At 33.5% G+C, this 21,331-nt stretch overlaps 1 protein-coding gene and 3 pseudogenes across 1 annotated transcript; all 4 read left to right on the forward strand.

The window, feature by feature from the left end:
• The first annotated feature begins 3,093 nt into the window (after positions 1-3,093).
• Positions 3,094-7,621, forward strand: LOC145600372 (UDP-glycosyltransferase 86A1 pseudogene; annotated as a pseudogene).
• A 3,990-nt stretch (positions 7,622-11,611) lies between these two features.
• Positions 11,612-13,073, forward strand: LOC145603055 (peroxidase 57-like). The gene is made up of 3 exons (XM_081659183.1): positions 11,612-12,067; positions 12,187-12,366; positions 12,507-13,073. The coding sequence occupies exons 1-3, from the start codon at positions 11,612-11,614 to the stop codon at positions 13,071-13,073; spliced, it is 1,203 nt and encodes a 400-aa protein (XP_081515309.1).
• A 910-nt stretch (positions 13,074-13,983) lies between these two features.
• On the forward strand, positions 13,984-15,338 carry LOC145600373 (peroxidase 28 pseudogene; annotated as a pseudogene).
• A 3,077-nt stretch (positions 15,339-18,415) lies between these two features.
• On the forward strand, positions 18,416-20,059 carry LOC145600374 (peroxidase 57 pseudogene; annotated as a pseudogene).
• The last annotated feature ends 1,272 nt before the right edge of the window (positions 20,060-21,331 follow it).

Here is a 21,331-nt window from a genome sequence, read left to right on the forward strand (position 1 = left end):
AAAATTGCGTTCTCTTTTAACTTAACTAGGTTAGATCCCATGCCATGCACAATATTATATAATAATTTATTATTGATTGATAAGTATAATAATCATAAATTAGTCGAGGAATAATAAAAGTACGTGATATGTTGATTTGGTATTTGTATTTATTAGTTGTAGTTTCTAATATACACAACTAAAATGAAAGTAGGCCAAAAATTTGAGCAATATTTTTTATTGTCGTAAAAAAAGTCGCAAATTATTCTAAAAAATACGATTTTGGGTTTATAGTATGATAGTAAGAGAACTTGAGAGATTAAGGTTTTGAGAATGCTAGGGTTAGAATTTTGATTTTTCCGTCCCTCTTAAGGTTGAACGAAGACCCCTATTTATAGGCGTAGGAATCTAAGTTTAGGGTTTTAGAGCCGCGACGTCAGGTGGGGCGTGCAACTTACTGAGTCACGCTGGGTACCGCGTGCATCTCAATGACTTGCGTGCTCCAGGAGCGCGCAACTCACTGAGTTGCGCTCGGTGCGATTTGCCTTATATGAAAACATGTTTTTGAAGCTCCCATAATTTTTTATTGCGAAGTTGGATTAAGACGTGTGATATATCATTGGAAATCTCTAAATGTCTACTTTCCAATGCCGTTGGAATTAGGTTAAAATATGTTATGGAGCAAAGCCGTTGGAGTGCATGGGTGTCGATTTTAGGGCCCAGTTTAGTGTTTTGATCATAACTTCTTCGTTTTAACTCGGAATTGTGGGGGTTATAATATACCGTTGGAAAGATCTTAAAAGGCCTATCTATCGGTATTGGCCTTGCATAGAAATTTGATAGTTGGTTGATCAGATTGGCTCGGTTTTTAACAATGTAAGATCCATTGGATCCAATCATTGCATTTGACACATTTGCATTGGGTCTGTTATTAATCAGGTTTAAACATGTATGAGCATGTTTTAGGCCTAATTAATAATCGGATAATGCTCTAAGATAACTTGGTTTCAAATATGGGTTTTAACTTACTTCATAATGCATTTCATAGTCCATAAACACTTCAACATTGATCTAGTATGAAGAACGGATTTTTGTAACATCATCGCACTTCTTGCTGAGACAAGAGGCTAAAAGTAGGTGTCTATACATTATGACTTTAACAAGTTTAGCTAATTTTTGATTTATTATATGACATATATCATATTATTTTGAAAAACAAAAAACCAAAAAACAGAAAACCACAGTGATGCCTAATGAACCCTAACTTTATATTCCATTTATTTCCTATCTCGTTTCTTTTATTTAAGCTTCACCTTGTACAAGGATGACATCATGCTAATATTCTATAACTGTCAACTAACCTTAACCTCTCTCCTCTCTCCTCTTTCCTCTCTCCAAAACCCTAGCCTCTATTGTTGAATTTTAAAGGGGCTTCCATCGGTTTTAACCGGTGGAAAGCCCCAATTCTTGTTTCTTTAAAGTTTTTTTAGGTTTATAATAATGCTTCGAACTTTTCTCCCTCGAAAGAAAGAAAGGGTTTTCGTTCTTCTTCAAAAAACAAGGGTTTTTCGACCTCCTTCGAAAGACAAGATTTATCTTCTCTTTTCGACGGAGAAATTTCTTAGTTTTGAATCCATGATATTAGATCTAATGGATTGTAGTGAAACTATTTCGTTGGTGAAAAAGTTATTAGGCTTTCGAATACATAAATATGAATCAGAAGGAAAACATCCTCACGACTACAAAGGATTGTTAGATTGTCTCTCCAACACGGCTATATTTTTCAGTGACATAAGCGAGAGATGTTCTACAGTGCAAGATCTACTCGACGATCGTAGTTTTTATGGAGGAAAATTTTATTTGATTCAATATATTATGTATTTGTTAATGTCGAATCTCTATTGTATATGTCTTATGACTTTTAATTAATGAAACTTTTTTGTTATTAAAAAAAAAAAAAAAATTCACCCTACACACAGGCAATAGTGCACAATTTCACAGTTCTAATAGACAAACGCGGAATTGCACAGTTCTAATAGACAAACGCGGTTACTAATGAAAAGACAAACGGTGGAAAACAAAGGACAAATAATGAAAGAGCAATATCACCCTAAATTAAACAAACAAGATATTTTGCACCATGTGCTCTAAAGATATGCATGGACCTACAAAGCACATATTTTCACATTTTATTTTTATTGTCCTTTTGTACTTATTTTTTTTTTGCAAATACAAGTTTATCTGCCAGATAAACAAATTTTTGTTAATCTGGTGGCATTTTTGTAAATTTATTGAAAAAGTGTGGTCATTTATTCAGTATTTTTGGTGAGCTGTCCAATTACTGTTTGCAACTTGTATTTACTGTTTGGTGATGAAATTACAAATATACTCCTCAACTAGTACATAAAAAGACGCATGTACTCCTCCACGGGTACTTGAAAAAACGATTATACTCCTAGATAAACAAAATTTGTTTGTCTAGAGAATTAACTGGGTAAAACTCTATGTTTTTGTTCTAAAATTTACTATTTTCACTAAATTTGTAGGAATACAAGTAAATATATTACCTTTGATATTTAGCCTTCGTAAATAATCATTTGACCAAACTGTGCAAGTGTGCATTTCACCAACCCTATATAAAACCATGCCATTAACAAAGTATTGGCCTAGAGAGTAGGAGATGGCTCAAGTGGTTACAGTTGTCATCCCGATTCCAAAAGATTTTAGAATCGATTTTCATCATTTTATCTTAGATTCTCTAAACACCTAGAAAAACAAAAAATTATATTATTGGTCTATTGATAAGGAAATAAATTATGTACTTTGATATTTATTAGCCTGGGGGTTTATTTCTATTGTTAGAAACTATTTAAATTAAAGGTGGAAATCCTCGTCTTATCTTTAATTTCATGCTTACTTTAATTTATAAGTGTCTAATTCACTAATTCAAGTTTGATTAACAAGTGAGAGGTTCTGAACTAGTTGATAGTTCTTCTTACTTACCAACAATATATATACATATATAAAAATCCTTCGACGGCAATAAAAGTGAAATTAAATTACCAACACAAGCTAATAATATAAGTAACACATTCCCCTTCATAATGGCAAATTATGGAAGCTCAAAACTCAAATAAAAAAGTTCATCGTGCAATAGTTCTTCCCTTACCACTTCAAGGCCACTTAAATCCAGCAGTTAACTTCTCCCTTAAACTTGCTTCATCAAAAAACTTCACCATATAACTTTCTTAACTTTTGAATTCCTCCACCAACAAATCACGCAAGCCCGCCCTAGTGACAACTCCGATGATATCTTTTCTCAAGCTCGTAACGAGCTTGATATCCGGTATATAGGGCTATACCGGACGGGCTGCCATTGGAGTTTGATGGGGCGGGTAAAGGTGATGAGTTTGTAGGTTGGTGTTTGCATGGTGGTATGTTTGATTTAGTAAATAAGGAAATTGAGGAATTAGTGTTGAATGCAAACCCAAAGTTGATGTGTTAATTATTGACTTATTTTATCCTTGGGCTTCTAGGATTGCTAAAAAGTTTGGGCTTCGATTTGCTTCGTTTTGGACTGAGCCTGCTTTGGTTTTCAATCTTTATTACTCCGTATCATATTCATCTCCTTAAGCAACATGGTCACTTTGATTGCCCTGGTATTTAGTTATTTACTCTCTATCTCTATTACTCTTTATACATTCTTTTATTTATTTAATTAATTATCTATTTGATGCGAGGATTATTATGTTATTGAGGAAACCTATTATGGCATTTCATATCTCATGTATGGAGCAAAATCTTAAAGGATGAATGGATGATAATAACATAACCATTGTGGTAATTTTTCTAAAAATCATAAGTTAACATAGTTAAAATAGTATATGTATCCAATTAGCTGACTTGATGAACTGATTTAAATTCAAACATTAATTTATCGAAATTTACATCCCCTAAATTTATACTCGACTTGAATTAGTATAGTTGTCTATCATAGCTCCATTTTTTTTAAGTATGAAAAATCTTTGATAAATAAAATACTCTTTCTGTTTTTAAATACTTATTCCATTCCTCCATGTACGGAGTCTTAAGGAGAAATTGAAAAAAAATGATAAAATAAGGAGGTAGTGGGATAGGTGGAAGAATAAAAAATTATAAAAGGCAAAAGTAGTGAAGAGAATTAAAAGCAAGAGAATATGAAATTAATAAAATATGATTTAGGTTGGGTCCACTAGGTGAGATAAATGAATTAAATATTGTAAAAGCTTTCCAAACAAGGAAATAGAGCAAGTATTTAAAAACCCCCAACCACTAAAAATCACCCCTCCTCCCTTTTCCCCAACCACAAAAACCACCATTCTCCCCATTTCAGGCCTTAAAACTCCTCTTTTAGAGGGTTCCGGGGCTCAGGGCTAGGGAAGGGGATAGGATGATGTTTCGGGGCTAGGGATGGGGTGATGGTCAAATTTGTGGTGGTGGGTAGGGGTGATTTCGGGGTGGTTGAATGAGTAGAGTAGTGGTTTCGAGGGGGTTAGGAGGTGTCGAAGAAGGTGGGGCTGGGTAAGTGGGCTATCGGTAGTAGGATTATTGGGGGTTAACGGGTGCCGGAGAAGGTGGGAGTCGAGGAAATGGGTTGCCCATTGCCGGCAGTGGCAGGGTTGGGTGTTGGGATTGGTTTTTTTTTGTTTTACTTTTTTTATTATTTATTTAGTTTTTTTTAATTTTTTTGACCACTTAGGTAATGACACGTGTCCAACAACTTTTTATAACAGGTCATGTGACCGGCTGGGACCAATAAAAGCGAATACCCCATAAATTTGGGATTATTCATCAATATTTATCCAAAGTTAGGATTATTAAAAGCGAATGGGTTAAAGTTGAGATTATTTTTACCAATTTTTCTTATATTGATAGCTTGAATATGTGTACATCTCGAAAAATTGTTCACAAGTATGAGACAAACAAAAAGGAAAAGAAAGAAAATGATCTGATAAGAGTAATTAATAATCCAAAAATAAAATGATGGATCACTAGAATACGATTTGAATCTCTCAAAGGTAGCACTGTCAAAACGGTTTGACAGTTCGGTTTCGGTTCGGTTTGAAATCGGTTCGGTCTTCAATCGGGTCGGTTTGAAATCGGTTAATTGTCTCACGGGTTAGTTTTGGTTCGGTTTAAATAGTTATCGGTTCGATTCGGTTTCGGTTTATTCTTAAGCGGTTTTAATTCGGTTCGGGTTGTAAACAGTCCGGGTAGTAAACGGTTCGGTGCAGACGGGTTGCGGTTTGTTAACGGTGCGGTGTAAACGGTTTTTATCCCGGTTCAAACAATTTCGGGTTGGAAACGGTTTCGGGTTAGAAATAGTTCGGTTCTTTTTTGGTTCAGTTTATAACTGGTTCGGTTCTTTTTCGATTCAGTTTTTAACTGGTTCGGTTCTTTTTCGGTTCAGTTTATAACTGATTCGGTTCTTCGATGGTTTAACCACTTTAACGTTATTCATATCGGTTCCATTTCAAGTTTACTAAATTACGGTTCGGGTCGGTTTTCGGTTTCAAAAAATAAATTGTTTATCGAGTTGTTTGGATTCGGGCAGTTAAATGGTTTTGGTTTGAAATTTGATAGTACTTGCTAACCTTTTGTGTTCACAAGTTTTATATAAAGTCGCGAATCATTTCATATTTACTATTTAGGCATCATATTCTAAACAAATTCTCATTGATTTTATAAATACATATTATGTTCTGTTTCAAGTTTAGTCATACTGATCTTACTAGTTTATTACGAAGTAGATTATAAGAGTTAGTGTATTAATGTATTATTGTGTTTACAATTAGGTTATTATATGCTTCTTATTTAATAATTTATATCCATGACTAGAGGCAGTAGTGTTGCTAATAGTTTGAGGCAAGGCCTGAGCCTGCTTGTTTTGCTCTTATTTGTGAACACTGATTATCCTTAATGAATGATTTGCCTTGCTATTTTAAAAAAATATTCTAAGATTTCTAATATTTAATCCATTTAATTATATTCCCGTCAAAAAAAAAAAAAAAATCCATTTAATTATATAAAAAAGTTTGTAAACGGTTCGATTTAAAAGCGGTTTGGTTCATAAACGGTTCGGTTTATAACCAGTTCAGTTTACAAACAGTTTGGTTTTTAAATGGTTCGGTGCAAACGGGTAGCAGTTTGCTAACGGTTCGGTGTAAGCGGTTTTTTTGCCAGTTTAAACGGTTTCGGGTTGGAACCGGTTTCGGGTTAGATACGGTTCGGTTCTTTTTCGGTTCAGTTTTCTTTCAGTTCGGTTTATATTTGGTTCGGTTTGTTAACGGGTTCGGTTCTTATACGGTTTAACATTATTCGGGTCGATTCGGTTTCGGGTTTACTAAAATACGGTTCGGGTCGGTTTTCGGTTTCAAAAAAATCGGTTTTTAATCGGTTCGGTTCTCATTTGGGTCGGTCGGTTTCGGGCAGTTAAACGGTTTCGGTTTGAAATTTGACAGCACTACTCAAAGGCCATCACCACTCTTGAATAATTACTTCGTGTAGCAAATTTATCTCATGCAGCAAAACACTCTGTATAACGTAAAAACCCTTAATTTTTTTTTTTCCTCTAATTTCTCTTACGTTATACAGAGTGTTTTGCTGCATGAGATAAATTGTATGTTGGATTGATAGAAAAGAAGGATGAATTTTTTGAATAATTACCATATTATACTAATGTTAAAATTTTGTCATATCAATTTTTGTCAATAGATATTCGGAAGGATCCAATTAGTTACATACCAGGAGTAGACTCAATTGACCCACAAGACTTAATGTCATATCTCCATGACAAAGATATCTCAACAAACATTCGTAACTCAACTTTTCCATCATTCCAAGAAATTAGATCAGCAGATTATGTACTTTGTAACACAGTTGAAGAGCTTGAGTCAAACACCATTTCAGCCTTACAAGATATCATGTCCAATTTTGCAATTGGGCCAATTTTTTAATCCAAGTCACTTCAAAATATTGTGTCCACAAGTTTTTGGGCCGAGTCCAATTGCTTGGAATGGCTAGGTACCAAGCCCAGTTGTTCGGTTTTGTATGTTTCATTTGGTAGCCTTTCTAATTTCACTCAAAATGATGTTATGGAGATTGCTTATGGTCTTGTGGAAAGCAACGTTGATTTTATTTGGGTGCTTCGCCCTCGTACTTTGCTTCATGAATCCGATCACTTGTTGCCCGTTGGGTTCGAGGAGCTCGTTCGTGGTCGTGGGATGGTTGTTGCTTGGACTAATCAAATCGCGATTTTGTCTCATTCTGCTATTGGTGGATTCTTGACACATTGTGAGAGTGGAACTTTGTGTTAAAAAGCATGTGGTATGAGGTTCCGATTGTTGTGTTTTCCGGTGTTTGTTGATCAATTTTCTAATCGAAAGTTTTTACTTGATGATTGGAAGGTTAGAATTAATTTGTGCAAGGAAAATCCGTTAAGGAAGGAGATATATAGCGGCACAAATTAAGAGTTTTATGATTCAACAAAAAGGAGATGAATTGAGGGAAAAAAATTAACGTGTTACGGAAAATATTAGGGAACGCGTTAGAAGATAGTGGATGTAAATATTTAGATATATTCATTGAGCACTTGGATCAGTGACATCAGTGACATGTATGTCATTTGAAATAAGTCCTTATGTATGTTTTTAATACTTAGCTTGCATTTCAATTTCACTATAACAATCTAGTTAATTATTTCATGTTGATTTACATGAATTAATTATTTTCTTCGAAAGAAAATTTGATTATATATTGGTATATATATTAGGAGTTGCAAAAAATTGGAGAAATGCTTGAGGAATAAAATCTTATTTACACCACTTTTGTAATTGACAGTCCCTATATACCCAAAAAACCTAGTGATGATAACTTACCTTAAAAGCAACTTAGCATCTATTATCACCTTTGCCCCCAAATTATAGTCTCATAATCTCATATCATCTCAACACTTGTTGTCCTATCCCAAGATAAAACTTCTTTCACATTCATCAAGATAAAATTTCTAAGGTATTTCACACTCACTCTAAATAAGAGATGATCGATATCGGCCTAACCCGCTAGCCCATCTCGAATATAGGATGCGTTTGGACAAACTCAAAAACATATGTTTAGTTAAAAACCCAAACCTGGCCTAAAAAGTCCAAAAAGCCCGTTACTTTTATGCGAGTTAGGGCATGAGATATGATTTTAAGTCCCATTATCTGATCTTTCTTATTTATTCATGCAATTTTAATCAACCAAATATCGCTATCTTAGCTTGCTTTTTATATTCGTCTTTAGTCAATTACAATTACGATGTTGAAGTACTTTGCAAAATACAAATTATACTTATTAGGAGACGGACTGACGGAGAGAGTAATAGAAAATTGTTACTTATTTCTTTTGTCTTGACCATTATACATTTTGGGAATATTAAGCCGTGAACATTTTATATTTGGGGTTGTATTAACTATGAACTATATGTATTACCTGCATAACTACATTAGAGTATTAAAAGTACTTAGGCTTCAGTATTTAAAAATTTCCAAAAGAGTTTACTAATAATGTCTCCATGTGCATTAGCGCATACAAAGTCCCAAATCGCCCCTAAACAATATATGCCAGGTTCAAAGTAAACGAACAAGACTTCGCAAATCCAAAAACAATAGTATCCCAGATTCTGCTGTTTGACGTTAACGGTTAACAAATATTGTACGTGAATAAAAAAAATCTTAACAACAATTTTAATTATGATATTAATAATTGTTATAGATACATGTATATTGTAAATATGTCACAAGTTGTACCGTTCTAGCAGGATATGCAATGTATTACGTGATTATTAGGGGTCTAATTGTCCCATGCATTGTTAATAGTCTTAATAATGGCATTAAACAAGAATTTGACCTTCTAATTTAATTATTAGAAGTCTAACTAACAAATACATAACCGATTCTGTACACCTGCAGCAAATTTCCAAAATAATTTAGAAAACGTACATTGAGTGCGCAATTATTAATTATACTAGGTTAGATCCCGTGTCATGCACGGTTTTTCACTCTTCGTTACGGAGTGTCAATTAAAACTATATTTAAATATATAAAAAAATTGGTATTTTTTTTTTTTTTTATGACTACATATTATATTTTTAATTCAAACTTTCTTTTTTATATTTTTTATTTCACATTTTAAAAAAATTTCATTCGCTAATTATGTTAGGTTGAAAGATTATATTCATGATTTTTTTTACTATAAATAAAAATTATATACATTAAAAAGCAATTACTTATTTATAAATAGAAAGATATGATTATATATCTAAGTTGGTAAATATACTATTTTACGATTAAAAATTTTGGGAAAAAATATTTTGCGTATATTCTCTATCATTTTTTTCAAAAGTTTTTTTTAACAAAAAAAATATATATACTAAGGACACATCAGAAAATAACACGTGTCATTGTTGGTGTGTCTTTTAGTATATAGTTATTGATTGATACCGTATTTTTTATAGTATAACCAAACATTTGTTTTTCTCTCTCCCCTTAGTAAAAAGCAAGTCAAACAATGATTTGAGTGAGGAATTTGTATACTACCTTAATACCTTATGCATGGACAACTTGAAGGTATTATTGAAAATCTTTGTATTTAGGGTAAATTATATTTTGGATTTAACTAATCCGAACTTAACTGAAGTTATTATATGAACTTATCAAACTATTATGGTTAATTATAAGTAAATTTATGACAAAATTAAATCAGATAATCCCAAATGATCTAACTTCATCCACAATCCAATTGTACTTGAACTTGGATTGGATGATAAAAAAAAAAAATTGACCCAGCTGCCAAGCTAAGTGAACCCAAAAATTACCAAAAATTAGATGACATAAAATTGACTTGGAAAATCAGATACATACAGATAAGATTGATTTGAATCCCAAGTCATTTTTCAATTAACCCAAATTCGATCCAACTCATACTTGAATATGTACTAAGGGTGTGTTCACATTTGCTGAACTGGACTGAACTGAACTGAACTTATTGGAGCTTAACTGAGCTTAATTGAATTGATTGGAGCTGAACTGAATTGAATAGAGCTGAAATGAATATTTTATGAGAGAAAAAAATTAGGAGTTGAGTTAAGCTGAACTGATTGGAGCTGAACTGAACTGAACTGATATTAAGCTAAAGTGAACAGTAACTAAATTATGATCAGTTTCTATGATGATGTATCACAATAAGTTTGTAAATTTTATCCCCTTTAAGCATTGTTGATTTTTAAATAACTAATTAATTGGTAATTTATATAAAATAACCTTAAGTAGCAATGCCTATCTAAAAAATAAACTCATTAAGGAAATCTAGATCCCAAATGATAGAATATCATTTTTTTATTTCGTTTTTTTTTCCTTTTTTTACACTAGCTAGACCAATATCTTGTATGTGGCCAGACTCTCATATTTTATGACAAGAACTGGTGTTTGACACATTAATTATCCATCAAGAATTACTATTGATTTTCATCTCTAGCAACATATATGCATCCTTTGATCTTCATTATTGAAATTTCATAGGACCCCAAAATAAATAATTGAGATGATAGCCAAGCCACCAAGGAGATAATCAAGATTCATTTAATTTGATAATTATGCACAATATTCATACAATCACATATACATAGGTCAACGCATATTTTAATCCCATGCATATACAGTGGTTTATATATATGTTTGTCAATTATTATAAAATTCGAATGATTGACATTCACCTACCAGATTATATGTTGTCTGGAATAATCTGCATATAATTATGGAGCAAATACAAGTTGATATCAGATATTAACAAAACTTGTTAATATCAAGGATTAATTTGTAAATTTAGCTATCACACCAAGGCTAATATTGTAATTTTAGCAACCACACTTTCTTTCTCTCCCCTCTATCACCACGTGCAACCTCTACTACCACCCACATCACCACCTTTACCTTCACGAATTCGACCCCTGCCGACCACCAATCGACTCCAGCCGACCACCACACGGCCGCCGCAACACCACAGTACGAGCAAATCCCTTTCCCTAAAGGGTTTGTATGGCCCCAATTTTCATAAATTGCTACTAGGTTGTCGTTTTTTTGGCCGGCATGTGATTGGAGGAGAGAGAAGGAAGTAGTTGCCATGGTAATGGAGGAGAGAGAAAGAAAAATGGGTCATATGAGGGGAGGAGAGAGAAAATTGGTGATATTAACAAAAATTTGTTGATATCCGTTATCAACTAGGTCTGGCTCATAATTATGTCAACTCCTACGTACGTACATTCCATGGCAATAACACGATCTTCTACGCACGATTTGCTACATAATTTCTGACAACCAAGCTATGTATTGGAAGTATTATTGTTATGTGCATTGTATTAAATTAATTATTAACCAAATACTTATACATTTGCATGTCTTTACATGCAATGTACGTAGTGTATATAAATACGCATTCGCTTAAGTGAGAAAAACAAACCAATTTGCTAATTACATTTGCATACATACATTAACAATTTCTTTGATAATTTATAATCAATTGTGAGAAGCTAGAAGGGAAAAAAAAAAAAAAAAAAATGAAGTTTTCGATTACTAGTATTTTGGTCAAGGCGTTGGCTCTATTGCTCATTTTGGCAATGAGTCATGTGGATCAATCTCATGGTTCTAGTTTGAAACATGGACAAACAAAACCGGGCTATGGTCATGAATCCCATGGTTCGGTTCATGGAGTAAAGGGCCATGGTTCCAATGGTCGACATATGGGTCATGGAAGAAACAAGGCCCCTAGATTTAATCTTCCGATTATTTCAAGACCTCCACTAGATCTAATAAGTCCTATTATTGTTCCTCCAAGTACTCCTACCCCTACTACACCATCTGGTTTGCAGGTTGGCTTCTATAAAGGTTTGTGCCCTAACAAACTAGTGGATATTGAGGCAACACTCACAACCAAAGTACAAGAACATTTCCGAAAGGATTCATCTATTCTTCCTGCCCTACTCCGCATGCAATTTCATGATTGTTTTGTACATGTAAGTCCTTAATCAACTTTCAAGCCATCTATATCGTAGCATCAATTTTATTGTTTGTATGGTTGATAATGACATAATTAAAATGTTTCACCAATTTTTTTTTTGTTTAAATTTTGTAGGGATGTGATGCATCAATCCTTATAAATGGACTCTCCTCCGAGAAAACAGCCGGACCCAACCTTAGTGTACGAGGATATGAATTGATTGATGCCTTGAAAGATATAGCGGAAACACAATGCCCGGGTGTTGTATCCTGTGCTGACATCATTGCTATTGCTACTAAGGAAGTTCTTAGAATGGTAAATTCTTACACTAAATGATTTTCCTTTTGATTTTCCAATGGAAGGGTGATTCATTTGTGACTCATTACTTCGGAATTAATTTAAACATACATCTTATTATTTCTCTTTTAATTAATTTTGTGTTCATCTATTAATAGGGAGGTGGGCCAAATTACTCGGTACAAACAGGGCGAAGAGATGGACTAGTATCAAGAGCCCAAGATGTGAATCTTCCAAGTCCATTTTTGACAGTGAGTGAAACCATTTCAGCATTCAATGCTAAGAAATTCACAACGGAAGAAATGGTTATTCTTTTAGGTTGCCACACAGTTGGTGTCTCAAGTTGTGGATTCTTTCAAGATAGACTATATCAAGGTACCAGCCTATTCGACCCAATTATGGATCCAACTCTTCGCAAAGAACTTATGCCAAAATGCCCAAAGGGCATAACAGCGAACAATTCCACATTTCTTGATCAAAATCCACAAAGCTCAAATATAGTTGACAATTCTTTCTTTGTCCAAATCCTTGAGCAAAGAGGAATTCTCCCAATTGACCAAGCATTGGCTCGTGATCCTGAAACAGTTTCATTTGTTCAACAATTCGCGCAAAGTGCTTCCTTGTTCAACTCTAAATTGGCTAGTGCCATGGTGAAATTGCAGGCACTTGATGTTCGTACCGGTAGCCAAGGAGAGATTAGAAAAACTTGCAGTAGGTTCAACTAATCAAACTTCTAAGCTGTAGGCTATTTTATGTTATTAGCCCAGGAATGGAATATGGTTAGCTATATTTTAATTCTATTCTATATTTAAGCAATTGTATTTGCATTTATATGCATATAAATATATAATCATATGTTAACTTTATTGCCTTACGCTGCTGGTTCAGATATAATGTTTTTGGTACCAACTAAATTTCAGCTTGAATCATTAATTTGTACTCATATTAAATTTGATACTCGCAATTGAATAAAAATATAAAACTAATTTTTTTTAGTAAATTATATTTTTTTCAACACATAACTTGAAATATTACATTAAATTTTTTTTTAAAAATTTAGATTAAACTTAAAAAAAGTGATTATATGATATTTCATACTTGTTTAATGTTCTTTGTACTTGTATAATGTATTTTGTATATCGGAAAGTTTCAAAATAAAATGTGTAAAATCAAAATGATGTATGTTTTCTAAAGAGGAAGGAATTCATGCATCCACAAGTTTTAGACCACTTCCAACTTCCAAGTTGTATGTAAACGCGTAACTTCTATCCTATATCTTCTTTTGGCAAATACTACAATATGAAGTACAATCATACGGATTATAACTTAAAATCATAGAATAATTGTCTTAGCGGAATTCACCTATCAAAATATAATATAATATAAGTTATGGACTGAAATAATCTGCATATTACCACGTCAACACTGACGAACATTTCATGGCGACAATTCAATCATCTTTGCACGTTTCGCATGTCTTCCCTAACAATGTATTCCGTACATGGTATAAATCTAAGCATTTGCCTAAATAGAAAAACAACCCACTTTGCTAATTACATTTATTTGCATACATACTACACTAATCATTAAAATTTAATTAATAATCTATCCATTGTAAGAAGCTAAGAAAAAATTATGAAGTTTTCGGTTACTAGTGTTGTAGTTAGAGCCCTAGTTCTAACAATGCTTATATTGGCAATAAGCCATGTGGGTCAATCTCAAGATTCGAATTCGAATCAAGGACGATCAAAATTGAGCTATGGTCGTAAAGACTATGGTAATGGCAAGCCCCCTAGGAATAGCCCTAGTCCTATCCCTTCAAGTCCTCCTCTAACTCCTCCCGTTGTTCCTCCAAGTACTCCTACACCTTCTGGTTTGCAGGTCGGCTTCTATAAAGGTTTATGTCCTAACGGACTAGAAAATATCGAGGAAGTGCTCTACACCAAAGTACAAGAAGAGTTCCAAAAGGATACATCTATTCTCCCTGCTCTCCTTCGCATGCAATTTCATGATTGTTTCGTACATGTAAGACCTTTTTTGTTATTTAATCTATGGTTATCACATATTTGTAAATATGTTTCAACTAATTTGTATCTATTTTACTTATTATTTTATTTCCTTATCTTTAAATTAAAGGGATGTGATGCATCAATTCTTATAAATGGACTCTCCACCGAGAAAACAGCTGGTCCAAACCTTAGCGTAAGAGGGTATGAAGTGATTGACACCTTGAAAGTTATAGCAGAAGCACAATGTCCCGGTGTTGTTTCTTGTGCTGATATTATTGCTATTGCTACTAAGGAAGTTATTAGACTGGTAAATTCAAGGCTTCAATGGATTTATTAATTAATTTGTTTTCTCATCAAGCTTATTTGTGTAATTCATTTATATATATACTAAATGGTCAATAATTTCAACAATAGGGAGGTGGACCAAATTATCCCGTACAAACAGGGCGAAGGGATGGTCTAGTGTCAAGAGCCCAAGATGTAAATCTTCCAAGTCCATTTTTGACAGTGAGTGAAACCATTTCGGCATTTGGTGATAAAAATTTTACACCAGAGGAAACGGTTATTCTTTTAGGTTGCCATACAGTAGGCGTCTCAAGTTGTGCATTCTTCCGAGATAGGCTTTACGAAGGTACTAGCCTATTTGACCCACTGATGGACCCAACTCTTCGCCAACAACTTATGCCAACATGCCCTAAGGGCATAACATCGAACAATTCAACATTTCTTGATCAAAATCCACAAAGCTCAAACATAGTTGACAACTCTTTCTTTGATCAAATCCTTAAGCAAAGAGGAATTCTCCCAATTGACCAAGCATTGGCTCGTGATCCAAAAACGACACTCTTTGTACAACAATTCGCGCAAAGTGCTTCCTTATTCAACTCTAAATTGGCTGGTGCCATGGTGAAAATGCAGGCACTTGATGTCCTTACTGGTAGCCAAGGAGAAATCAGAAAAACTTGCAGTAGTTTCAACTAATAATTGAAGTTTATCTGATACAAAATTTGAAATCTGAAGAATATATGTTCAAATCTTGCCAAGGATTCAGAACAATTGGCTTTTTTATGTTATTACATTCAAGCATTATATTTTCCTTGTAATATAATCATATAAGGTACATTCAATGAGGTTTTGATTGTTCAATTATTGATATTTATTTAATTATGAATAACTTTTTTTGATCCTATTAATTTCTACGTTTTTTGATGATTAATCTCTAGCTTAAATTATTCAAAAAAGTTATATAATTTGATCACATTGAAGCATATAAATTTTGTAAATTGGAATAAAGCCTTCTTCATTCTATCTATATGTTTTTGTAACCCCTTTAACACTGACCAAGTAACCCCTTTTACACTAACGAAGTAACTCGTTTGATGGTTGGCCACACGATATGGCCAGTCACATATAAGAATTTGTGTCACTTAAATGACAAATCTTAATCAACCAACCTAATTCCGACTCTCATTGACAAATGACAATCAAGCCGCAGATTCAATTTTTCAAGCAAATATATATGCCACAAATCAAATTAAACAAGGAGTATGAAATTATTTCTACCAAAAAAAAAAAACAGCGTGTTTCTAGTGCGGCCAACCGAACGATGCGACAGGGGCGAAGTCAGCAAACAATGGGAAAGTAACCCCACCGACCTAGTAACTCTTAATCAAGTAACCCCTCCGACCTGGTAACCCCTGACCCACCTAGTAACCCCTAACCGGACTTAGTAATCCCTGACCAGACTTAGTAACCCCTATCCCAGTAACCCCTAACCGGACTTGGTAACCCATGACCTAACAACCAATTCCACCAAACCACCAATTCCAACCACCACAACAATCTACCATCTAATCTTCGAAAGTCGCAACAATGGCATCAACAATATAATGGCCACAACACCACCATCATCTAACCTTCGACTATTGTACTAACCAAACCCACAAAACCACCAATTCCGGTACCTATGCCACCAGCCCCATCCCCAAACACCTTGCCACTAGCCCCTAACCCAGATGCGATCCGCCCACCTAAAACCATTAAACCCAGCTTAACCGTATTTGAACCCGAACTCACACCACCAGCCCCAATACGTCACGCCACCACCACTATTCACCTAACCCACAAACAAACTCCGATCTAACCAAACCATAAAAAAAAATAAAATAAAATAAAATAAAAAATAAAATAAAAATAAAATTAAATCAAACAATTACATTAAAAAGTAAACAAAGACTTCGAATTTCATTTTAAATATGGTTAAATAGGCCAAATTAGACCATGAAAGTGTTTTACTGAGACGGAGTCACCAAACCACCACTACCCACCCAACGAAACCACCACCTCCGACGAATGAACCACGAAAACAACTATCGACGATGGTTGCAGAATTTGTGTTCTCCGAGAAAATGAGATGAAGCATCTGGGCTTGGAGAAGAAGAAAAGAAGAGAGAGAAGAGAGAGAAAACAAAATTTGAAAACAAAATTTTTTTTAAAAAAGTTGTGGCTGCTGGCCGCACGGTGTGGCGAGCCACATGTGAAACTTTGTAAAAAAACAAAAAAAAAAGAAGAAGTAAGAAAATCTATCCCAAATGTATGCAAAATTAATCACGTGTTGATTGGTGTACCACTGTACCTACTATTTATATAATAGATTAATAGTAACCCTACACCGTGTGGCAAGGGTTACTATTTATTTATCTTAATATTTTCTTTTATTTTCTTATGTGCAAGACTATGGGAAATACTAAATCACAAGAAGATAGAGAAACATTCTTGCTAGGTGTTTCTACCACCTAAAGTAAATAAAATTAATATCTACATGTCTATGTGCATACATATCTCATTGAACAAATCATTTGAATTAAATAATATTATGGCATTCTGATAACTTTGGTAGTCAATTAAGAAAATAATTGAAGAATTGGACAAGGTCAACTAAGTGGTTTCCCCAAATCCCCCCTTACAAAATCAACATGTTATTCTAATCACCGAACCCATGCAGGTTCAAATTAAACGAACCAGATTTTGCAAATATTTTCTTCATATAAAAAATGATATCCGGATATAGCTGCTCGATGTTAAACGTTTGACGAACATGAGTTGAGATTACATAATTAAAAAGTCAACATGTTATTCCCATGGCATGATCCTAATGAACTATGATTTGGCTCTAGAACTAATTCTAGTTTAATACTCCGTATTTTTTTTATTAACGAATATTATCAATAGTAACTTATTAAATAATTATGAGAGAGTTAAGATGAATTACTGGAGTAGTTGTAATTATCAATAGTAACTTATTAAATAATAGTGAGAGAGTTAAGATGAATTATCAAAAGTTCTACAATTTTCTTTTTATATTTACTTATCATTTTTGGAGGATATGATTTTAATTGCATTGAAAGAAATAAAAAAATTCTCCAATACTCAAAAAATATTCGAAACTAAAACCTTTGTCATTACAAAATTAAAGTGGAAGCAAGCAATATTAAAGGCAAAACTACAATGCGAACAATAACAAATTTACAAGGATCTTGTGCAACTTCTAATAGTAGGCGCTTAGTACATTTATTCAATCGATAAATACTACTTGTATTTAATTTGGATTATGTTGATATAATATGCTTATATAATATGCTTAATACACTATTTATTCAACCGACAAAAGAGAGATAATATGCTTATATCCGTATTTAATTAGACCAGCTTAAGGTTGTACGGCGACACGTCTATTTTATCCTTTATATTTTAAACAATCTCCAAATAATTGTGTTGGAGACTTTGCCTACCAGAAGAATATGGCGACAATACGTTCTGCTGAGCACGTCTTCTTGCAATACTAATTGTATATTTCAGCCACCAAGTTTAAGAGATATAAAAAAATTAAAAAAAAAATCAATAAACAATTAATTATACCTCTAAACCTATGCATGTCTTGCAATATATATAGGTCCTTGCCCAACTGAAACAAATAAGCCAATTTGCTAACACATTTGCAAACATACACTAATAACACACTTTGATAAATAATCGATTATTTAAAGAAGCTAAATAAAATGAAGTTTCCAGCTACTAGTATTTTAGTTAGAGTGTTAGCTTTAACAATGCTCATTCTAGCATTAAGCAATGTGGGTGAGTCTAAGGGTTTGGGTTGGAAACAAGGACGATCAAAATCGAGCTATGGCCGAAAGTCTTATGGTTCTACTCGTCATGGACTAAAGAGCCATGGTTCCAAGGGTCGACATGTGGGTCGTGGACATAACAAGCTTCCTACATATACTACTAGTCCTACTCCAATCACTTTAAGCCTTCCTTTAAGCCCTCCTCTAAGTCCTCCTCTAAGCCCTCCTCTAAGTCCTCCTAATGTTCCTCCTAGTACTCCTACGCCTACTCCTACTCCTAATCCTATTAGACCTTCGGGTTTGCAGGTCGGTTTCTATAAGGGTCTATGCCCTAATAAACTAGTGGATATTGAGGCAGCGCTTACAACCAAAGTACAAGAACATTTCCGAAAGGATCCAACTATTCTTCCTGCCCTCCTTCGCATGCAATTTCATGATTGTTTTGTACATGTAAGCTCTCGATTCTTTATATCATTGCATAATCAATTTTAATTCCAAGTGATGGCCTTACTTATAAGCATTTATTTTAAGCTGACTACTTTCTACATAATTTGATGGAATCATGCAATAGCTTATAACTTCTATATGTCTCTCATATAAAATACACTAATTAATTAATTTAGTTTAAAGTTTTTAATTCCCCACTCCCATCATGTCATTATCATGAATTGTAATCGTCAACTAAGGGTCTTTTTTATTAAATTATTTGAAGGGATGTGATGCATCAATCCTCATAAATGGACTTTCTACTGAGAAAGCAGCTGGTCCTAATCTTAGCGTAAGAGGATATGAATTGATAGATGCCTTAAAAGCAGTTGCAGAAGCACAATGTCCAGATGTTGTTTCGTGTGCTGACATTATTGCTATTGCTACTACGGAACTGATTAAACTGGTAAGCTTATAGCCTTAACGATTAACTTAATTTGTTTTCGTATTAATGGTGATTATTCAATTCATTCGATGCCAATTCTTCGGATTAAATAGTTACTTTTAATGATTTTCCAACAACAGGGTGGTGGACCAATTTACTCTGTACAAACAGGGCGAAGAGATGGACTAGTGTCAAGAGCCCAAGATGTAAATTTGCCTAGTCCTTTTTTGACAGTCAGTGAAACCATTTCAGCATTCAGCGCGAAAAAATTTACAACAGAAGAAATGGTTATTCTTTTAGGATGCCATACAGTTGGTGTCTCAAGCTGTGCATTCTTTCAAGATAGACTTTACCAAGGTACTACCCAATTTGACCCAATTATGGACCCAACTCTTCGCCAACAACTTATGCCAATATGCCCTAAGGGCATAACAGCGAACAATTTCTCATTTCTTGATCAAAATCCACAGAGCTCGAATATAGTCGACAACTCTTTCTTTGTTCAAATCCAAAAGCAAAGAGGAATTCTCCCAATAGACCAAGCATTGGCTCGTGATCCTAAAACGATTCCCTTTGTTCAACAATTCGCGCAAAGTGCTTCCCTATTCAACACAAAATTGGCTAGTGCCATGGTGAAATTGCAAGCACTTGATGTACTAACAGGCAACCAAGGAGAAATTAGAAAAACGTGCAGTAGGTTCAATTAATCAAACTTCAGAGTTGCTTATTATTATTGTGAAAATTTTTAGCTGACGGAGGCTGTGTCATATCAAGCCCGAAATTGTTAAGTTGATGAGCTGTTTTACAATACAATTTTTTATCATTACATTTGCATTTATATGTAAACATATCACATATGTTCCTTTCTTGCTCTATGATCGATCTTTCAGATTTTAGTTTATATGGTAACAACTAACAAGTAATTCATATGTTTTAATACCCTAACTAATGCAACATAATATCCAATTCGAGTCATCAAAATAGTGTAATTAAAGTCACACGTCGCACCTACTTAAAAATTGAAAAATAATAATAATAATAATAATAATAATAATAATAATAATAATAATAATAATAATAATATCAATCCTAGGCTTCAACAATTAGTTATTTAGGCAGTTGAATTAGTTTTGAGGAGGACAGTGGTGAGGAAGGGTATGGAGAACAATTAACTTTCAAGGTTCAAAAGTCAACTAGGTTGGCCTTTCTCAGCTTAAACAGTTGTCTACTCCTATTCTAAAACTTTCCATAAACCAATTAATTATTAGTCATAAATTAATAAAACTAATTATTAGTTTTGGAATAAAAAATTTATTGTGTATGTCCTTGACAGTACTACTGGGACATAAATTACAACAAGAAATGTATAATTTGGGCAATGTGCGATAAGCCGATAATGTAATATAATTACTATTTGTCCTTGACAATTTTTGTAGATAATATGAGCCCATAATATTTTTCTAGTAGTATAAATAGAGTTTTATGGATAACTTTCAATGATACTAATGTGGTATCTTATACGTATATACTACAATTAAGACTTTAATAATGATGTTATATATATTTTTAATGGTACACAAAATATGTCATTGAAATTTAGTTGAAAAAAATTGACCAACATACCCTGTGTTGTATGACGCTCATCAAATACAGGTATGTATTTGCTATAAGCATGATATTTGTTCAATAATCAATAATAAAGTGATTAAGTGGTGGGGCGTTTCTGTAGAGTGTAAGGGATGACATAAAAAAAAAAAATAATACTTCGTAAAATAAAGTAAAACAAAGTTAAAAAAAAAAAAAAAAAAAAAAAGGGGAAGGGGGAAGAAAAAGGAAAATGTAGAAGTATAAGAACAAAACCTATCCAAAAAAAAAAAAAATTATTTCATGGAAATAGTAGTGTAATTTTTTTTTTTTTTTTTTTGAGGGGAAATAGTAGTGTAATTAGTTATTATTAATACGTTCTATTCACCTAATTA

This window comes from Chenopodium album, chromosome 21 (genome assembly GCF_948465745.1).
Source record: "Chenopodium album chromosome 21, dcCheAlbu1.1, whole genome shotgun sequence".
Lineage (NCBI taxonomy): Eukaryota > Viridiplantae > Streptophyta > Magnoliopsida > Caryophyllales > Amaranthaceae > Chenopodium > Chenopodium album.

Excerpts from the sequence above, each read along its gene's own strand:
- LOC145603055 (XM_081659183.1), top strand. The coding sequence starts at position 11,612 with ATGAAGTTTTCGATTACTAGTATTTTGGTCAAGGCGTTGGCTCTATTG. Across the intron at positions 12,068-12,186 it reads TTCATGATTGTTTTGTACAT|GGATGTGATGCATCAATCCT; the intron begins GTAAGTCCTTAA and ends TAAATTTTGTAG. Across the intron at positions 12,367-12,506 it reads CTAAGGAAGTTCTTAGAATG|GGAGGTGGGCCAAATTACTC; the intron begins GTAAATTCTTAC and ends ATCTATTAATAG.